The sequence below is a fragment of the Oncorhynchus mykiss genome, chromosome 6, assembly GCF_057628025.1.
Source record: "Oncorhynchus mykiss isolate SJ-2025 chromosome 6, ASM5762802v1, whole genome shotgun sequence".
NCBI lineage: Eukaryota > Metazoa > Chordata > Actinopteri > Salmoniformes > Salmonidae > Oncorhynchus > Oncorhynchus mykiss.
Genome location: NC_143027.1, coordinates 26,433,763 through 26,454,777, shown reverse-complemented (window position 1 = coordinate 26,454,777; position 21,015 = coordinate 26,433,763). Strand labels below are relative to the sequence as shown.

Here is a 21,015-nt window from a genome sequence, read left to right as displayed (position 1 = left end):
CCGTACGTCATCAGGCAAATGATGTTTACAGGGATCTCAAAATAAGTGTGTAAAGTGATAAAAACTAACTAAGTTAGTTGTGCAAAACATTTTATAGATACATTGATAATTAGCATATTGTTTTGAAACGTGCATGCTTTTCTACTCCGACAAAACAAAAACTAATTTAATGGGGGTGTGGCTGATTTCAAAACTTTTCTGCAGACTCATGTAGGATCACAGGAGGTTGGTGACACCTTAATTGGGGAGGATGGGCTTGTGGTAATGGCTGGAGCGGAATCAATGGAATGGTATCAAATACGTAATGTATTTGAAAGGTGGCTATCGAGGAGGGGAGGACACTTCATTTTGCCTACTAAAGAATTGATATCTCCTTGACTACTTATTGGTTTCCAGGTCATGGAGGAGAGCAGACAAAGGAGAGAGAGTGAAGAACAGACTTTTCTAAATGAGAAAAGGCCCTGGTTACCTTGTCCCAGAATTACCCAGAATGCACCGCATGGCCCACAACTCACGGGCAAAGTATGTAATGGGCATTCATACAGATCAAATAGAGTTGACCTGCTAATTTCTTAAATTATTTCTGACCTCAACAGCCTTGAGTCTCCAAGAGGAAAACGTCTAAACGGCATCATTGGGAAGTCCAAACTCGGACGTCACCCTCATTGAAGTTGAAATGTAAAAGAGTTAAGGTAAGGGTTAAGGTTAAGGTTTTAGGGTAGAGACATTCCAAGGACGCAAGAAAGCGCTGACCGCGTCCAAGAGCATTCTATGCCCAGTGCGCATGCGGGTGGAGCGCGTCTTCTCATTATGACAGCTAACGTTAGCAAGCGCTGTAACCCGAAAGAGGGAGTTCAGAAACGCTGTGGGATAGACGTATTGAGCTAACGAATTATTGCTTACTGCAATTATTTCACGGTTATTGGGAATCCGTAAACAACTGTTATACTAATCAACTTGTTTGGTAAGTCATTGAATTAGTGTTATAGTTATGTTTGCATGTTTTCCTCGCAGGCCGCCTCCATGCTAGTTTGCACAGATAGCAGGCTAGCTAGTAGTAGCTGTTAGCTACTTCTTGATGTTTGAACACGAACGGTCGGTCCTCTGTGATTGTACCGGTTTGCTGCTGCAACTGGCCTACCACGGCAACATTGGCGTAGGTATTCCCATAAAATTGTCCCACAGTAACTCGATGTTTGGCTCGTACAGTACTAGTACTGCCAACATTTAAGGTTAGCTAACTTACGTTAGGTCGCTAACGTTAGTTACCCTAACTAGATAACGTTAGCTAGCTATCGTTGTTGATAGCTAGCGCGTTAGCCATTCTCTCTTCAATAGCTTGATATTTTGTTGTTTAGGATATAACGCTAATAATTAGATAGCTACCTACCTAACCAATGCTTGCTATCTCACTACTAAGGTTTGCCAGCATCATGATAGAAAACTAGCTGTTTACAACAACTAACGTTAACTAGGTGGTACGGTCGGGCTGTTGTAAACAGCTACTATCGCTTGTTATCATAATGCTTGCAAATGCTGCACCAGAGTGAACAAGCTAGGGCCTTGACAAATCATAGGACTGGCTAGTTTGTAACTACCTCAATGTCAGCTATCATATAGATATTTTAAATTAGAAATTCCGAAATGGTCTGTAGCTATTTTCCAAGTTAAGGATGACAAAGAGGGGTTGTTATATGGTTCTGGGCTGCTGGGCAACTACAGTTTTTTCTCTCTTCAGACAGCTGCATGGCTGGCACACAAACGGTGGTCACCCCTTTCATTACCCACCCGATCCCTTAGTTAGGTGTACAGTTGAGCCCCACCCACTGCAGGGGCCATGAATGTAGTGCAGTATGATGAACCATAGAAAAAGGCATGTGTGTATCAAGAGGGGCTCAGTCTTTTTTTTTAAACCGGATGGTCACTATTTATGTTGATTCAGGGATGCACTTGACATTTTGATTAGGTTCATTGTTTGAGCCAAAACACACATACACCCCAATCCCTGCAAATAAGAAGTGTGCTCCTAGCTTCTTTAATTTATTATTTAGTTGTAGTGATCTACCAGAAATTGGATATAATTCTGGTTCCATTTAATCTCAACTGCCTCTGCCCATGCAATACTAATACTAGTGTTTCGGCAAGGTCAGAAGTTAGGAAGTTGAACACTCCAGAGGATGTTTCATTCAGCGTTGAAGTGCACTGCCAGGCTTTGTCTTCCTGGCAGGCAGCATTTCAAACTACATTTTGCTAAATAGAATTTGGAGCATGAATATGTCAGTAAAGGTGTTGTTTTAGGCCTATATCATTTCTCCTTTTCCTGTATTTGGATGCTACTCCTTTGCTCCCACCTTTGAACTTGAAGTCTCTAAATATTTCCTGCCAGCACTCCTCTTACCTACTTACCTTGGTTATGGTGTTTGTAAGAGGAAGCATTTACTAATTTGTCATCTCTGGGCTCAGATAGCCTAATTTAAGTTTCTAGGTATTTATGACAGTACTGCACTGGATTATTCTGAACATGGTTGGGAAAGCAGAAGAGCTAGCCAAGCATTGAAATTACTCTCAAAGTGAAACTACTCACTGAAAACATCAATTGGGCTTGTAATGCCACACAGCATATTCTCCCCCAACATTGCCCCTCTTCTCAGTGGCCAGGGAGACACCAGTGTCAGTGTGATTCCCTCTACCTCTCCATCCCAGAATCAATAATCTGAACATAAACATGCTGAGCCTCCTAAGGGTACAGCAGTTGAGTATATTGTGTGTATGGCACATGTACTGTTAAACAGGGACATATGCAGGAGGCTTTGCTCAATAATGAAACTTGTTGTAGGACAGACATAGGCCTAGGCCTACTAGATGTGACAGACAACCTCTGTGGGGAACTCATGAGTGAAAGAGTGCTGTATGCCTGAGCTTCTGTGATGTAGCCATTTTTATCAGATCTCTGTTCTGACTGCAGTACACTCTCAGCTACCCTGCTCACCCTGGTTTTAATTTCATATTTTTAGTTTCCTAATCATCTAATACAGAATATATGACTGTCCTATGTTGTCAATTGGATATGGGGAGTGGTGGGCCCAGATTGCTGGAATAGGCTAGGTAGAGTTTTGCTGTGTCTCTGTTGTGAGCTCATTCTTAGAGGAGGTGATTGTAGGGAGATGCAGTGTGCAACCCAAGGCATTGCACACAGGAGCTGGTAAATGTCTGCAGTCCAATGGAAGGAGGCCTGACGAGTTTCAAAGGGAGATGCTGCGGCTCAGCAGTGGTGTGGCGGGGACCATAGATTATGGTGTACTGGAGTTGGTAACTTACTCATGCATACAGTCCTACTTGATCTGATGTGATGTGGAGGGGAAGTGAAAAAGGGACCTTGGCTGAGTTTCCAGTGCCTTTAGAAAGTGCTTTGTTCTCTTGGCTTGTGTTGTATGTTCAACTGAGGGAATGTTTGGGTTGTGTTCTAAACACCACGACTCTACATCACTGGTTCAGGTGCTGTTATGGTGTTTTGATCAGATGGATGGTCCTTGTTCTGAGCCTAAGGATGATGTATAGAGGGTTGGGGTGGCTTTGGACTGAGAATTATATTTCTAGCCTGCCTACCTACCTGTAACTACAGTCATTCTGTCTCACAGATTCCAACCTGCGCCTTTCCCCACCACCTAGTGTTCTTCTGCTTTCAAGTTCCCCTTCCTTTTCCATTACTTACTCATTGGGTACAGCGCATTTGGGAAGTATTCAGACCCCTTGACTTTTTCCACATTCTGTTACGTTAAAGCCTTATTCTAAAATGGATACAATTTTTCTCAATCTACACACACAACCCTATAATGACGAAGCGAAAACAGGTTTTTAGATTTTTTTTGCACATTTATTAAAATAGGAATTCCTTATTTACATAACTATTCAGACCCTTTGCTATGAGACTTGAAATTGAGCTCAAGTGCGACACTTCCTAGAGATGGCTGCCTGGTCAAACTGAGCAATCTGAGCAGAAGGGCCTTGGTCAGGGAGGTGACCAAGAACACGATTGGTCACTCTGACAGAGCTCCAGAGTTCCTCTGCGGAGATGGGAGAACCTTCCAGAAGGACAACCATCTCTGCAGCACTCCACTAATCAGGCCTTTGTGGTAGGCGGGAGCCACTCCTCAGTAAAAGCCTCATGACAGCCCGAGTTTGCCAAAAAGGCACCTAAAGGACTTTGGCCATGAGAAACAAGATTTTCTGGTCTGCTGAAATCAGGGTTGAACTCTTTGGTATGAATGTCAAGTCTGGAGGAAATATGGCACCATCTCTACAGTGAAGCATGGTGGTGGTGGCAGCAGGATCATGATGTCGGGTTGATTTTCAGCGGCAGGGACTGGGAGACTAGTCAGGATCGAGAGAAAGATGAACGGAGCAAAGTACAGAGATATTTGATAACCTAATCCAGAGCGTTCAGGACATCAGACTGGGACAAAGGTGCACCTTCCAACAGGACGACGACCCTAAGCACACAGCCAAGACAACACAGTAGTGGCTTCGGGACAAGTCTCTGAATGTCCTTGAGAGGCCCAGCCAGAGCCCGGACTTGAACCTGATCGAACATCCCTGGGAAGACCTGAAAATAGCTGTGCAGCAATGCTCCCCATCCAACCTGACCGAGAAGATCTGCAGAGAAGAATGGGAGAAACTCCCCAAATACAGGTGTGCCCAGCTTGTAGCGTCATTCTCGAAGCTGCCAAACGTGCTTCAACAAAGTACTGAGTAAAGGGTCTGAATGCTTATATAAATGTGATTTTTCAGGTTCTTATTTTTAATACATTTAGATGAAGGCTGTAACGTAAGTTTGGATAAAGTCAAGGGTTCTGAATACTTTCCGAATGCACTGTAGGTCTACTCAACAAATCTCTAACGCAGAAATGGCTTTAATACCAGTACCAGGCCACAGTTCCTACAATACCACCTGTCTGCCCTAGGCCTACACCCTTTCTCTTCCCCGCAGGACTATGACAAATGTAGTCCTCTCTCTCAAGAGAATACGGCACATGCATCATCTCATGGGCAAGTATACTAGTCGTTCAATAATCTATTGATTAACCTTATATACATTTGACAGAATTTGATTTAGCAGAGATCCCACAGTGTTCATGTTTCTAGAAAACTCCACAGTGGCCTGTCCATCATTGGATTTAGCATACTAAAGAAACAGACTGCCTTGTGTATTACCCATGATGATAACCTTGCTTATTTGACATGTTTAAAATAAATGCTTCTAAGCCTCCACTATTTATGCCTCAAACCACATTAATTGATTCTGTTTAATAGTATCAAGCATTTGCACTTGTTACTAGCTAACAGGCTGTGTCCTCTGATAGCCGTAGCCTTCTGTCTGAGGCAGGGTTCTCTGGGCCGTTTTCACGGGCCTCCCAGCCTTACAATCTTGTCTGTTTTCCTCGGGAGCAGCCATCCACAAAGAGCCTTTTGTGTCATAGAATACTCCAGGAAATCATTTAAATTTAATGTGTTCTTTCTGGTTTGTGTATGTGTGTGAAGAAAAAGGGATTTGCATATTCTTTTGTGCTATGAATAATACTACCAAACACTTGTGTGTGTGAGAGTAGGAGTTAATTCTTTAAAGGCTGTCCCAGTATGGGGCCAGCTGCTGAAGATGGCTTGAAGCCACCCCCCACACCCCTCTTCTCTCTTTGCTGTCATTCTCAGCCAGTGGAAGTAGTGTTTCTACCTTCTCTTGACTACTGACAATCCAATTCCTCTGTCCGTGTGTGAGCTAGGATTCTGCCAGCTATGCATCCACAGGGTTCTTTCCGGCTCTTCATCTGAATTCCTCTCAGATATAGAAATGCTACATTGTCCACGCTTATAAATCTACTCCAAAACGGCCCTGTATGTAGCTCTGCCCTGAATGTCTAGGACTCATTCTCCCAGTGTGACTGATCCCTCTCTTCTCTCACTCTTCTGCAGTCCTTTGCCTCTCTGTGTGAGCTGGTAAGGATGAAGCCAGACATCCACACTCTGGCCCATCACCTGAAGCAGGAGCGGCTGTATGTGGCCTCAGAGAAGCAGCTGATCCAGCGGCTCAATGGGGACGTGCTGAAGACTGCTGAGAGGCTGTACCGTGCTGCCTGGATCACCAAGCAGCAGAGGATCAACCTCGACCGGCTCATCCTCACCAGGTCAGCATGGTGCCTCCACAGCTACTGTTACACCAGTGCACTTAATTGACACTGATCCAATTGTAGAATAGAAACAGTTCTAATAGGAACTCTCAATTAATGGGCAATTTAAATTGTCCTGCCCATTGTCCTGCATTTTAAATTGTACATGTATATGTGTGACCACCAAGTGACCTTTTAATGAACTAGTAACTTAGTAGTCCCGAAGTAGGATTCCACAGTGTTAACTGTCTTATCTTCCTGATGTGATCACCTTGTTTATGGTAGATCCTGCCAAATACAAACATGGTGCATGCCAGACCCAGCTGAGTATTATTTAGTTTAGCAGGTCAAAAGGGAAATTGCAAGGAATAAGAGGAGTCCCGTGATCAGCAAGAATGTCATACAATTACATGTCACTCCAACCACTAATCAACATTGTGGCCCGCTATTGCCTAATTCCAGCTCCTGGTTTGTGGAGCCTTCTGCTCTTGTAATTAAAGCTCTCTTTCCTACAGTGCTGAGGCTTCCCCGGCCGAATGCTGCCAGCATGCCAAAGTGCTGGAGGACACACAGTTCCTGGATGGTTACAAGACTCTGGGATTCCAGGAGAGCATCTATGGGGAGTTCCTGGGCCGGGTGCGGGAGAATCCACGGCTGGTGGCCTCCTGCCTGGTGGCTGGGGAGAGGCTGAACCAGGAGCACACACAGGGGGTCATTTACACTGTCTTCACCTCACTCTATGGCAACTGTATCATGCAGGAGGATGAGAGCTACCTGTTGCAGGTGAGCAGCCCAGACCTCTTCTGATTTATACACTTACACTATAAACATGCTGTTCACACGCAGCCAATAGCCAGTTGCACTCACAAAGTCCAAGCAGCCACATGTTACTATTACAGATCCCCATAGGCAGTGTGATCAGGCAGTTAGTTTCTAACCTCTGCACTGCTAAAACTGATGGTAACAGTGCTGCTGTTTCTATAAATTCCAGGTCCTGCGATACTTGGTGGAGTTTGAGCTGAAGGAGAGCGACAACCCTCGGCGGCTGCTGCGGCGAGGAACGTGTGCCTTCAGCATCCTCTTCAAGCTCTTCTCTGAGGGGCTGTACTCCGCCAAGCTCTTCCTCACCGCCACCCTCCATGAGCCCATCATGCAGCTGCTGGTGGAGGACGAGGACCACCTGGAGACGGACCCCTCCAAGGTGACAGAGCGCTTCACGCCGGCGCAGCAGGAGCGCCTGTTTGGGGAGAAGGGCTCGGAGGGCTACAGGCAGAAGGTGGCGGCTGCTGTGGAGGCCAATGAGGCCAAGCTGGTGACCCTGGTCAACAAGTTCATCGGCTACCTGAAGCAGAACACCTACTGCTTCCCCCACAACCTGCGCTGGATTGTGTCTCAGATGTACAAGACTCTGTCGTGTGTGGAGAGGCTGGAGGTGGGCGAGGTGCGGACCATGTGCACGGACCTGCTGCTCACCTGCTTCATCTGCCCAGCCATAGTCAACCCTGAGCAGTATGGCATCATCTCAGACGCCCCTATCAACGAGGTGGCTCGCTTCAACCTCATGCAGGTCAGTGGAGGAGCCAACAGACTCCTACATCCACACTAGTCTTTATATTGACAGCTTAGAGTACAAATCTTGTTTTAACTGTTAGATAACAAGACAAAATATTGTTACCTTTGTATGTATTCTAATCATTATCTTTGTCCTCTAGGTAGGGCAGCTTCTTCAACAGTTGGCAATGGCTGACGGTGATGGCGACCCCAGGAGAAAAAACAGTTTGGCCAAGTTCGATAAGGTAATATCCTCAAACACACATCTTAATATGGACCGGTTTGCCCATGGGGTAGCTTTAATTACATTCTGAATACTTGTTTTGCTTCTTGCCTTATTATTGAAGTTGACTGTCTGGTTGTGTCACCTCAGAGCTGCGTATCTGCCTTCCTGGATGTGGTAATCGGAGGGAGAGCTGTGGAGACGCCGCCCATGTCCTCCATGAACCTACTTGAAGGCCTCAGCAGGACTGTGGCGTACATGACACACAGTCAGCTGCTCTGCCTGGTACGCTGCTGAAGCCCAGAGTCTGACTGTTATATAGTTAGCCTAGCCTAAGAATTGTATACCCCCATGTTTTATACAGGCAACAGTAGAGATTCCTATGTTACAGAAAATTTACATGACATGCCCAAACTTGTCAGAGCAGAAAGAGACATTTCACACAGGTTGTTGAGAGTGCTGTTATGTTTTAAGGACTGGTATTAGGGTTACAAAATTCTGGTAACTATCCCAAAAGTTACAGGTTTTCCAGAAATCCTGTTTGTAAAATTCCAGGAATCAGGAGGGAATAACCAGGAACCCTAACTGGGCTATACCATACTCAAGTATACAAAATAGTCTCACATATTCCTGGAGTTACAGGAACCTTTCCTTATAACAGTGCAATAATCAACAATTACTCTAGCTGTATTCTGCACATTAGCATGTCTCAAGCACCACTTATAGTTTAATTGTAAAGCAGAGCCCTGTACTTATCACCTGTGGCATAAGTTCTCCTCCAGCTTAGCTATTCATGCATTATTAAAAACATCATAATTAGGTTCCACATAGAGACTAGGATGTGAGAGTATTAAATGAAGTAAATCAATCGTATGGTGTTCAGGTGGACTTTGTACGGAGTGTGATGGCAGGGGACTACCTCCGGGAGGAGGAGCACATACTCCTGGAGACCCTAATGGCCAATGTGCCCCAGTCCCGCACAGTGAAGAGCAACAGTCTGGAGCTCACCCCCTCCAACACCCCCCAGCTTTCCCCAACCACCACCCCTGCCAACAAGAAGAACAGGAACTTAGGTACCTACCTCAGCTATTGTTACTGTACATGTGCAGCCACTGGCTCTCTGACAGATATAATTACATACTGCTTAATGATGTATGCTGTTCATCTCCAGTACTTGTCATTCCCATTATAGGATGTCTTTTCAATAGTGTATTTTGCTGTAACTGATGGCACCAGTTGGAGAGTTCAGTTTGAATCTTCACTGAAACCAGCCTTGCTGTATTTATGTACAAACTATAGGTTGTTTCATTCATGATAATAAATAACCAGGTTGCTAGAGTTGTAATGGCTGCCTTAGAAATCCCCTGTTATGTAGGAAGCTAATGAGGTTCCCGGACTGTTCTACAGGTAATTAGCAGCTTCTAGATTGGAGCTCAATTCCAGAAATGACAACCAATTAAATGACCAAATATAAATGAACCCTTTTTAATTGGTATAGATGGAGAAATGTATACCTTCCTCCATTAGAAATACATTAATTAAATGTGAGGGCACAACATCCTCTGCCATGAAACAAGCCACTTCAAGCTGCCCTAAAATATGAACCTTTTAGTCAGATTTTAAACTGTTTTATTCTGTTGCTACTAAATATTTGCCCTGTATGCTCTTTCACCCTCAACCTTCTTCCTTCCTCCTTTGCTGCCTATGAACGATCAGGACAACAGTTAGCAACATCCTGGGATTCCACAACCACCACCCTGTCTGCACACATTCCATTAGTTACACCTTTTGGTGGGTAGCCTGGCAGCCCTGTGAGGCTGACTAGAACTAAAGTGTGTTTGTACCACTGCCAGTCATGTACCACTGCCAGTCATAAACATACAGTAACAGCCATGCTTTTAGCCATGTAGCTGCAGTCCCACTGCTTCACCACCAGATAGCGCTAGATGTGCTCTTGTCCATGTTGTTTTGACCATGCCTGCTTCGCCCTGTGCTTTCGTCTTGTTAACATCGTTTATACCCGGTTGTTTGCTGAATGTTTTCAGACACTTGCTTTTGGCTAAAGAGATATTGAAGTTGCTGATGTTGGGATCGTGCATCCCTCTGTTTGAAGATCTTGCACCATAACCATTCTGTTTACATCTGTCCCTTCCTTGGACACTTAACAAACCTCCAAACAAGCTTCAATGCCATACAACACTCCTTCTGTGGCCTCCAACTGCTCTTAAATGCTAGTAAAACTAAATGCATGCTCTTCAACCGATTGCTGCCTGCACCTGCTCGCCCGCCTAGCATCACTTCTCTGGACGGTTCTGACTTAGAATATGTGGACAACTACAAATACCTAGGTGTCTGGTTAGACTGTAAACAATCCTTCCAGACTCACATCAAGCATCTCCAATCCAAAATTACATCTAGAATCAGCTTCCTATTTTGCAGACAAAGCCTCCTTCACTCATGCTGCCAAACATACCCTCGTAAAACTGACTAGCCCCCAGCACTTTACTCAGCAAACTGGATGCAGTTTATCACAGTGCCATCGGTTTTGTCACCAAAGCCCCATATACTACCCACCACTGCGACCTGTATGCTCTCGTTAACTGTACCTCGCTACATATTCGTAGCCAAACCCACTGGCTTCAAGTCATCTATAAGTCTTTGCTAGGTAAAGCCCTGCCTTATTTCAGCTCACTGGTCACCGTGGCAACACCCACCCGTAGCACGCGCTCCAGCAGGTATATTTCACTGGTCATCCCCAAAGCCAACACTTACTTTGGCCGCCTTTCCTTCCAGTTCTCTGCTGCCAATGACTTTAACGAATTGCAAAAATCACTTAAGCTGGAAACTTACATCTCCCTCTCTAACTGTAAGCATCAGCTGTCAGAACAGCTTACCGATCACTGCGCCTGTACACAGCACTTCTGTAAATAGCACACCCAACTACCTCATCCCCATATTGTTATTTTTTGTTGTTGCTCTTTTGCACTCCATTATCTCTACTTGCACATCTATCACTTCAGTGTTAATGCTACATTGTAATTATTTCCCCACTTTGGCCTATTTATTGCCTTACCTCCCTAACCTTACTACATTTGCACACACTGTACATATATATATATATATATATATATATATATTTTATTGTGTTATTGACTGTACATTTGTTTATCCCATGTGTTGTTTTTGTCGCACTGTTTTGCTTTATCTTGGCCAGGTCACATTTGTAAATGAGAACTTGTTCTCAACTGGCCTACCTGGTTAAGTAAAGATGAAATCAAATAAATAAAAAACCACACAGAGCACAATGTAGGAACAGATTGTCATCCTGTAGAAGTCCATCAGGTCGGTCATTAGAATGGTATGCATGCCATGTGCAGATTGTGATGAGTGTGACTGCTTCATTGTGTTTGGCATGCACTTATGTTTTGTGAACCTGATTGGATGCAGTCATTGACCTGTATTACACTGCACGGGTTATACAGCACAGGTTATCTAAGCAGGGCCTAGCAAAATATTCAGTCTCTATTAGGAGAGATTCATTGATTTAATGATTAAATGTGAGATATTCATTAGTCCAATATTTCTGTTCACTGCAATACTTCTTTCACAATGCAAAACTGAAAGGCTGGGAGCAACTAACAGGTTGGGAGCAACTTACAGGTAATCTAACTAGCAAAGCAGTCTGTATGTAGTTGTGTGTAGGTAGGTGAGTCTGTACGTTCGGTTGTTGTATAGATAGTATATTGCCTACTTTTTGCTTTTGTTATAATTGAAACCGATCCCAGTCTTTTGCGCACTCTGAATTTCTGTTAATGAAATATTAGAGTAACTCGTCCCCTGCTAACCCTGAATCTCTTATTTAGTTAGCCTCATCCCGTCTGTCTTCCTGCTCCCCCAGCAGCCTCCCGCAGTCGCAGCCGTACTGAGCTGGCCCAGCAGGGGGAAGCAGAGGCCAGCTCCATGGAATCCCTGCAGGAGGTGATGCCAGAAGAGGTGCTGGTGATCTCACTCGGAAGCAGCCCGCAGACCATCCCCGGCATGATGTCAGAGAATGAGGTAACTATAAGGAGCCTTGATCATGAAGATTAGTTCATTAGGGAGATGTGCTGTAATACAGTTCCACACAATCGTGGAAATCAAAGATCAGTTACTTTTATATATACTTTTAAGTAACAGATGTATTTGTCATTATTGGAAGCCCATATCAAGAGCCAGGGTGGCAGTAACCAGTGCTGTTCTCTCTCAGGTGTTGACCGTGCAGCAGACTGATGGAGCACAAGGGTACACTCCTGCAGACGACACCAAGCACCATTGCAAACCAGACAAAACCCTGCGTTTCTCCCTCTGTAGTGACAACCTGGAGGGCATCTCAGAGGGTCAGTGTGCTAACAGCCCACATGCCTTGCTAACTCAGTAGTTACTACAGCAACACAACAGAATGTGTTCAATGTTTGACCATGGAATTTAGTTTATAATAGATGTTATTACAGTGTATCTTTTGTAAACCACAGTAACTGTTAATGTACCACAAAAATAGGATTCAGAAGAGGACTTTGTAATCTGATGCATTGTAGTTAGAGATGTCACATTGTAATTGTTTTCTTTGCACAGGTCCGTCCAACCGGTCTAACTCTGTGTCGTCTCTGGACCTGGAGGGAGAGTCTGTGTCAGAGCTGGGAGCTGGGCCATCAGGGAGCAATGGGGTGGAGGCTCTACAACTGCTGGAGCATGAACATGGTGTGTTGTGAGAAATCATCAGCTACACTACCGGTCAAAAGTTTTAGAAACCCTACTCATTCCAGTTTATTTATTTGTTTTGCTTTGGCTTATGGTAGAGAAATGAACATTCAATTATCTGGCAACAGCTCTGGTGGACATTCCTGGAGTCAGCATGCCAATTGCACTGTGGCATCTGTGGCATTGTTGTGACAAAATTACACATTTTAGAGTGGCCTTTTATTGTCCCCAGCACAAGGTGCACCTGTCTAATGATCATGCTGTTTAATCAGTTTCTTGATATGCCACACCAGTCAGGTGAATGGATTATCTTGGCCAAAGATAAATGCTCACTAACATGAATGTGAACAAATTTGAGAGAGAAACTTTTTGTGTGTGTGGAACATTTCTGGGATCTTTTATTTCAGTTCATGAAACATGGAACCAACACTTCACATGTTGCATTTATATTTGTGTTCAGTGTTGTAAGGACCTCTGTCTATCTGCAAAAAAAGAAAAGTCCCCTCTCAAAGATAATTTGTAAAAATCCAAATAACTTCACAGATCTTCATTGTAAAGGGTTTAAACACTGTTTCCCATGTTTGTTCAATGAACCATAAATAATTAATGAACATGCACCTGTGGAACGGTCGTTAAGACACTAACAGCTTACAGACGGTATGCAATTAGGGTCACAGTTATGAAAATTTAGGACACTAAAGAGGCCTTTCTACTGACTCTGAAAAACACCAAAAGAAATATGCCCAGAGTCCCTGCTCATCTGCGTGAACGTGTCTTAGGCATGCTGCAAGGAGGCATGAGGACTGCAGATGTGGCCAGGGCAATAAATTGCAATGTCCTTACTGTGAGACGCCTAAGACAGCGCTACAGGGAGACAGGATGGACAGCTGATCGTCCTCGCAGTGGCAGACCACGTGTAACACCACCTGCACAGGATCGGCACATCCGAACATCACACCTGTGGGACAGGTACAGAATGGCAACAACAACTGCCCGAGTTACACCAGGAACACACAATCCCTCCAATGCTCAGACTGTCTGCAATAGGCTGAGAGAGGCTGGACTGAGGGCTTGTAGGCCAGTTGAAAGGCAGGTCCTCACCAGACATCACCGGCAACAACGTCGCCTATGGGCACAACCCCACTGTCGCTGGACAGGACAGGCAAAAAGTGCTCTTCACTGACGAGTCGCGGTTTTGTCTCACCAGGGGTGATGGTTGGATTTGCGTTTATCGTCAAAGGAATGAGCGTTACACCGATCCCTGTACTCTGGAGCGGGATCGATTTTGGAGGTGGAGGGTCCGTCATGGTCTGGGGTGGTGTGTCACAGCATCATCGGACTGAGCTTGTTGTCATTGCAGGCAATCTCAACGCCGTGCGTTACAGGGAAGACATCCTCCTCCCTCGTGGGACCCTTCCTGCAGGCTCATCCTGACATGACCCTCCATCATGACAATGCCACCAGCCATACTGCTCGTTCTGTACGACCCCCCCCCCCCCCCCCCCAGAAATGTCCGGGAACTTGCAGGTGCCTTGGTGGAAGAGTGGGGTAATATCTCACAGCAAGAACTGGCAAATCTGGTGCAGTCCATGAGGAGGAGATGCACTGCAGTACTTAATGCAGCTGGTGGCCACACCAGACACTGACTGTTACTTTTGATTTTGACCCCCCCCCCCCCCCCCCCCCCTTTGTTCAGGGACACATTATTCAATTTCTGTTAGTCACATGTCTGTAGAACGTGTTCAGTTTATGTCTGTTGAATCTTCTTTCCCATGTTAAGTTTACTGAAAATAAACACAGTTGACAGTGAGAGGACGTTTCTTTTTTTTGCTGAGTTTATATACACACACATACATACATACATACATACATACATACATACATACATACATACATACATACATACATACATACATACATAAATATACACCCCCCCCAGAGGTCCTTACTACAACTGCACTTGAAGAAACGTTCAAAGTTCTTAATTTTCCGCGTTGACTGATCTTCATGTCTTAAAGTAGTGATAGACTGTTGTTTCTCTTTGCTTATTTGAGCTGTTTCCCCCCACCCCCCACCTTGTCACAACACAACTGATTGGCTCAAATGCATGAAGAAGGAAAGAAGTTCCTCATGAAGCTGGTTGAGAGCGTGCTAAGAGTGCAAAGCTGTCATCATGGCAAAGGGTGGCTATTTTGAAGAATATAAAATATATTTTGATTGGAGACTTTTTTTTTTGTGGTTACTACATGTTTTCGTATGTGTTATTTCATTATTTTGATGTACAGCATAGAAAATCATAAAAATAAAGAAAAACCCTTGAATGAGTAGGTGTTCTAAAACTTTTGACCGGTAGTGTATATCAATGTCAGGGATTGTTAAATTGAGCTGTGATAACTTTGTCTATTTTTAACCCCCAGCCACCACTCAGGACAACCTGGATGACAAACTGAGGAAGTTTGAGATACGAGACATGATGGGCCTGACGGATGACCGGGATATCTCTGAGACTGTGAGTGAGACCTGGAGCACAGACGTGCTGGGCAGCGACTTTGACCCCAACATGGACGAAGATAGACTGCAGGAAATAGCTGGTAAGACATACAGTACCAGTCAAAAGTTTGTACACCGACTCATTCTAGGGTTTTTATTATTTACTGCTTTCTACATTGTAGAATAATAATGAAGACATCAAAACTATGAAATAACACTTATGGAATTATGAAGTAAACAAAGTTTTAAACAAATCAATCTATTTTATATTTGAGATTCTTCAAAGTAGCCACCCTTTGCCTTGATGACAGCTTTGCACACTCTTGGTATTCTATCAACCAGGTTCACCTGGAATGCTTTTCCAACAGTCTTGAAGGAGTTCCAACATATGCCTTGTGTGTGTTTTATTTATTTATATATTTATTTATTTATATGATTTATTTTATTTATTGTTCAGTGTAGTAAGGGCCTCCCTGTTAGTGAGCATTTCTCTTTGGCCAAGATAATCCATTCACCTGACTGGTGTGGCATATCAAAAAACTGATTAAACAGCATGATCATTACACAGGTACCCATTGTGCTGGGGAAAAAAGGCCACTGTGAGATGTGCAGTTTTGTCACACAACACAGTGCCACAGATGTTTTGAGGGAGCGTCCAATTGGAATGCTAACTGCAGGAATGTCCACAAGTTATTTCCAGAGAATTTAACATGAATTTCTCTACCATAAGCTGCCTCAAATGTCATTTTAGAGAATTTGGCAGTACATCCAACCGGCCTCACAACAGGCTACGGACAACGAACGCAATTGCATTTTATCGGAGGCATTTTGAAAGGAAAGAGAAAGTGAGGATACCTAGTCAGTTGTGCCTTGCTCAGGGGAAGGACGACAGATTTTTCATTGCTATTTCTTAATTTACTTTTTTCGAGTGATGGGTGTGTTCTTGATTGAGGTCACTCTCTTGAATGCCCTTTTTAAGTTTAGCTAGGGGTAGATGGTTATATGTGGGTAGAAAATGGGCACTTCGGGCTGAATCCCAACTTCAGATCCTTGTGCATAACTAGAATGTTTCCATTGAAGCATCGATGCATGATTTCAATCAAAGTATGAGTTCATGTGTGCAGCTCATTATCGGCTATTCATCTAGCTTGTATTTCTAACTTTTTCTTTTTTAATAGTTCCACTCAATATAGCCTAAAGTCACATTTATTCTGGAGTATCCCATTTTATTTAGCTAATTCTTTAAAGTAAGGAGTACCTTTTTTAATGTTCTCTAATGGCGTCCGCATACATCCCAGCCGAAACAGTTCGGTAGAATTCGTGCAAATATTATGATGACATTTTGTGACGTTTTGGACTTCGGTGAGTTTTTTTAGGGGGGGTTGGTTTTGTACACCAAAACATTTCTGGAGGCAAGCTGAAGGTCGAAGTCTATGCCCCTTCATCGGTGATTGGTCAACAGTAGGGGTTCTTAAATAAAGTATTGTCATTCAATGAGAGACGACATGTTTTCATGCACATTTTTTTTCGTTGAACAATAATGCACTGAATATCTTAGTTAGATGTAAAATCATGCAAATAAGATTTATTCGGCAAAAATGTCAATTAATGACAGATTTCTTGACTTAGATTAGTTCTGACTATTTTGGAGAGTGGCTACGGCGTCCCGATGGCCAAACAGTACTATTGCTGCTTTTTTTCTCGTTTTCAAGAGAAGGTCTTTTTAAGGGAGTTTGCGAGCACACTTGTTCGGTTCGCCAAGTTCAGCTTGGCACCAGCTGAACTGAAGCATGCTGACGCCTTAAGACATCAGAATTTTTCATTTTATTCCATGCAAAGCTCTCTCTCGCTCATATATATTCACTCAGTCTCTGCAGTCTTATTGACCTTGGTTCCTTCTCATTTGCATCCACCATTTTTCATTGCTCGGAATATGGTGTTGGGGGACTTTTCCATCATTAAGTGAATTTACAACGGTTTCCTTATGTGTTTTCTCCAAGGGATTGGGTTATGAGATGCACATTAAATATCCATTAATACCTCATTATCCCACTGATAAGATTACCATGATAATGAGGCAGACATTCTAATTGTTTCACTTCTTGTTGTGCCACTCATTTAATCATCCACCTGAAAGACAAGTGCTCTGCGCCTCTACCTTGAAGACTGTAAACATGGACAGCAGGGTAGAGCTCTCCTGCCGCAAGGAAGGGCCCTGCCCCCGCCCTGCAGACTGTTGCCTGGGCACTGTCACGCACGTGCGCCTGTGTGTGTGCTGTGAAGTGGAAACATGGCGTACCTGGGAGTGTGGGTGCCACGGGTCGACTCATGATCCGCACCCCGGCCACCATACTCCCACTCACACCTGCTAGCTCTTTCCCCTCCTCCGCATTCTTCCGCCTTGTTAACCTGCCGCAGCATCCCAAATGGAAATGGAGGGACGTCGTGTGGAGGACTTTGTGGGAGGGTTGGGGGTGAGGGGTAATTTGGTTGTGAGTAATGCCCGGCTTAATCAACAGCTCAAAGTCATGGCTCAGGGGGCGGCGGTGGGGTGAGATATTACCATTAACCTTTGACCTTTGGCACAGTTTGTGTGTGTGTGCGTGTGCGCATACCTTTGGGCCCAGCATGAAATGCCCGTGACCCCAGGCTTTCTCTCTCTGTCTGTCTGCGTGTGTTCTCAGGGGCGGCTGTAGAGAACATGCTGGGCAGCCTGCTGTGTCTACCAGGCTCTGGTTCAGTGCTGCTAGACCCATATGGATCCACCATCTCCGAGACCACCAGCGAGGCCTGGAGTGTGGAGGTCCTGCCCAGCGACTCAGGTGGGTTCAGTGTGGAGAAGGGGATTATAGGGGCTGAATGCTGTCTCCTGTCTATTTCACAACTTTCTACACATTTTCCATGAGTTTCTATGTATATTCATTTTCTTGTCTTCCTCCATGCGCTGCATCTGCATGAGTCACTCCAGTAGGTGTGTGCACGGTATGAATCTCTGTGTGTGGGCGGACATGCCAGGTGTGGTGTCCCCCAGTTCCAAATCAAGGAAGTGGGTGCAATCTGTCATGTTTGTGTGCACTAGCCTGTCTATCAGGGCACATCTGCCTGTGACAGTATAAGGCAGCTCTGGGCTTCCCCAGAGGAACCTCCAGGTGTGTTTGCACCTGTAGTGAAGGAACAGTCATGAGGAAATGTGCAACGAGTGCTGTTATCTGCTGGTGACATCCTCTCACAAATCTGTAGGCTTTGCAACCCTCTTCGGACCATGTTCTATGTATGGACATGTGCTGAGCAGTTCCAGCACAGTGTGAATGTGGTCCCATTGCAGCAGTTATCAATCTTGCACTGTGTTATTTAGTTAAAAACCAGGTTAAACCTTGTTAGATTACGTAAATCCCCTAGAAAGTCAGTGTTTCATGAATATCAATTGAGTGCTAATAAAAGCATAACTAGGGTTTCTTGGGAAAGCCCGGACTCTGTTAATTGAAGTGCACCATTGCAATATGTGCAGTGTTAAATTGACATGCATGAGTGTCTTGATTGCTTTTTGTTCCGTTTGCTGCCCCTGTTCTCCTCTGTAATAGGGCTATCTGATGCTCACCTGGAGTTGAGCGCTTGTTTCATGGCTAGGCAGCAGAAAACTGCACTCCAAAGAGCACTTCACTAGCACATTATTACTAATGAGCATGCAAATGACTACGGCTGTTACTATGGAGCCTCTGGGTTAAGCTGAACAGCTCCATTGGGCAGCCACAAAATGGGCTGGACTTTCTGTTTTTCTCTTTGTCAGTTGTAAATGGTTTGTTTTCTTTCGTGCATATGAGCTTTTCTTTGCTATTACTTTGTCCTCCCAGAGAAGGGAGAGCAAACATACAGCAAGGTCTACATTGGCATTCATAGGCCTATTTTAGGCTGCCTACTGTATGCAAGAACAAACCACAATGACTATAACGGGATGTGTGTGTGTGTGTGTGTGTGTGTGTGTGTGTGTCTCCCCATAATCCCCTCCAGAAGCCCCAGACCTGAAGCAGGAGGAGCGTCTACAGGAGCTAGAGAGCTGCTCCGGGGTGGGCAGCACCTCCGATGACACAGAGGTCAGAGAGGTCAGCTCTCGGCCCAGCACCCCAGGGCTCAGCGTTGTCTCAGGTACCCTGCGAATATGTCACTCATTGAAGCTGTGAGGTTACACCCTATACATCAGGTTTCATTACATATAAAACACACAGTGCGAAATCAAGTAAAAGCAACCTAGCTGGTCAGTTACATAGAATACATGCAGGCTAGTTTAAAACCACGTTGGGAGTTGTCTGTGTTAGTAGGAAAACCGTCAAATAATGCTAAATAGTCAGGACAATCAGGTTGGTGTGAGAGTTTGGCAAGGGCACAGAGGTTAACCCTGGCACTCTGTACTGGTAGCTCAGGTGAACAAGCCATGCTGACATGTTTGGCGTAGCATCCCAGATTAAGAGGACTGGGCTAGTGCCCATGGCTGAGCCCCAATAGGAACATGTCCCAGAGGGGCCTGGCCGATGGATAGGCTCTGTCTAATTATCACTCTTGCTGCTGCTATTTGTGTCACCATCCCACCCATGGGATCTCCCGCTACCATATTTAGAGGTCCCAGTGGGATTGTTCGGCATATCCTCTCAATACAGTGTGTATGGTGTCATGCTGCTACCTTTCAAATATCACACATTCAATCCCTCAGAAAAGGAGCTAGTCAGCAAAACCAAGTCTTCCACCAAATGTAAACATCTCCTGGATGACAGACTTTTCAACAGACATTTTTTCTTCTGCAGCGACATCAGAAGACATCCCCAACAAGACAGAGGACCTGCGGTCAGAGTGCAGCTCGGACTTTGGGGGGAAGGACTCTGTGACCAGTCCAGATGGGGAGGAGTCATCCCACGGTAGGAGAGCGGGAAGAGTCACCTCAACCCTGGCCTGGCTGTGCCATCACTACACTGTCATCAGCAAGACCTATCAATCCCTGTCTGCTCTACAGCTGAGCTGCCACAACCTCTCCACTACACTAGAATGCTGCTGACCCTGTTGGAGTCTTTCTGCTATGTTTTCATATAAGATGTTTAGACTATATTTCTCAAATACAAAGTGTAGGTACATGATGATGGCTTTCTTTGTATAATACGAAGCACAGAATAGCCCATGCGTTTTTCAGTGACATGACCAATTATAGCAGAAAGTGGCTCTCTGTTTAGTGTATGAATGTCATTCATAATTCTCTATTTCCCCTCTTGTTGTTTCAGGAGCACATCACAGTTTGGCCTCTCCGCCCTCTCAGGCTGACTCCTTACTGGCCATGTTTGATCCCCTCTCTTCCGGCGAAGGTAATTTCTGCTTCCACTATGCTCTGGGGTCTTTGCTGTGTCGAGTGTCCAATCAAACCCGGAAATGAGCATCATTAAGTCGTGTCTAATGGCATGGGCTCACAGAACAGCTTGAGCTCTGAGAAATGAACCAAAGAGTCTCGCCCCAATTACTGGACAAAACATTAGTGCAATAAAAATGTCTACTGTGTGGGAATGTCATTTCAATTAGCTAATTTGGTGTATAATATTTCCATTGTGGTTTGCTCTTTGTTCTCTCTGCGCTTGGTAAATTGTGGCCCTGTCTTGCTCAGTGTTGTGAGTGGAGGAGGAGATGGCTGGAGAGGGAGGGGAGCTGTGGCAGGGCTGTGTGTCTGTGGCAAGGTGAAGGGATGACAGGTTGAGAGACCTCACCCCAGGCACTTTGGCACAGTCCCCTTGTCCCACTGTGCTCATGGCACCAGGCTGCCATTGGAAGCTTTTCAGGAGAGACAATCTACCCTTGGAACAGGTGGCCTACCCACACCTA

General features: G+C 44.8%; 1 protein-coding gene across 18 annotated transcripts in view; it reads left to right on the top strand.

Annotated features, from left to right (window-relative positions):
- The first annotated feature begins 494 nt into the window (after positions 1-494).
- Positions 495-21,015, top strand: part of LOC110525604 (GTPase-activating protein and VPS9 domain-containing protein 1) — a 29,431-nt gene continuing 8,910 nt past the window's right edge. For 4 of the 18 annotated variants that reach the window (XM_090239324.1, XM_036979729.2, XM_090239331.1 and 1 more), the window contains exons 1-16: positions 674-964; positions 5,968-6,179; positions 6,677-6,944; positions 7,153-7,728; positions 7,874-7,957; positions 8,086-8,220; positions 8,819-9,008; positions 9,652-9,726; positions 11,837-11,991; positions 12,182-12,311; positions 12,547-12,672; positions 15,090-15,263; positions 17,847-17,984; positions 19,171-19,305; positions 19,959-20,069; positions 20,427-20,507. In XM_090239324.1, the coding sequence (XP_090095450.1) occupies positions 5,998-6,179; positions 6,677-6,944; positions 7,153-7,728; positions 7,874-7,957; positions 8,086-8,220; positions 8,819-9,008; positions 9,652-9,726; positions 11,837-11,991; positions 12,182-12,311; positions 12,547-12,672; positions 15,090-15,263; positions 17,847-17,984; positions 19,171-19,305; positions 19,959-20,069; positions 20,427-20,507 (2,560 nt within the window). In that variant the 5' untranslated portion in view covers positions 674-964; positions 5,968-5,997. Of the gene's footprint in view, positions 965-5,967; positions 6,180-6,676; positions 6,945-7,152; positions 7,729-7,873; positions 7,958-8,085; positions 8,221-8,818; positions 9,009-9,651; positions 9,727-11,833; positions 11,992-12,181; positions 12,312-12,546; positions 12,673-15,089; positions 15,264-17,846; positions 17,985-19,170; positions 19,306-19,958; positions 20,070-20,426; positions 20,508-21,015 lie in introns of all 18 variants that reach the window. The other 14 variants (XM_090239326.1, XM_021605883.3, XM_090239329.1 and 11 more) reach the window with 9 other exon arrangements.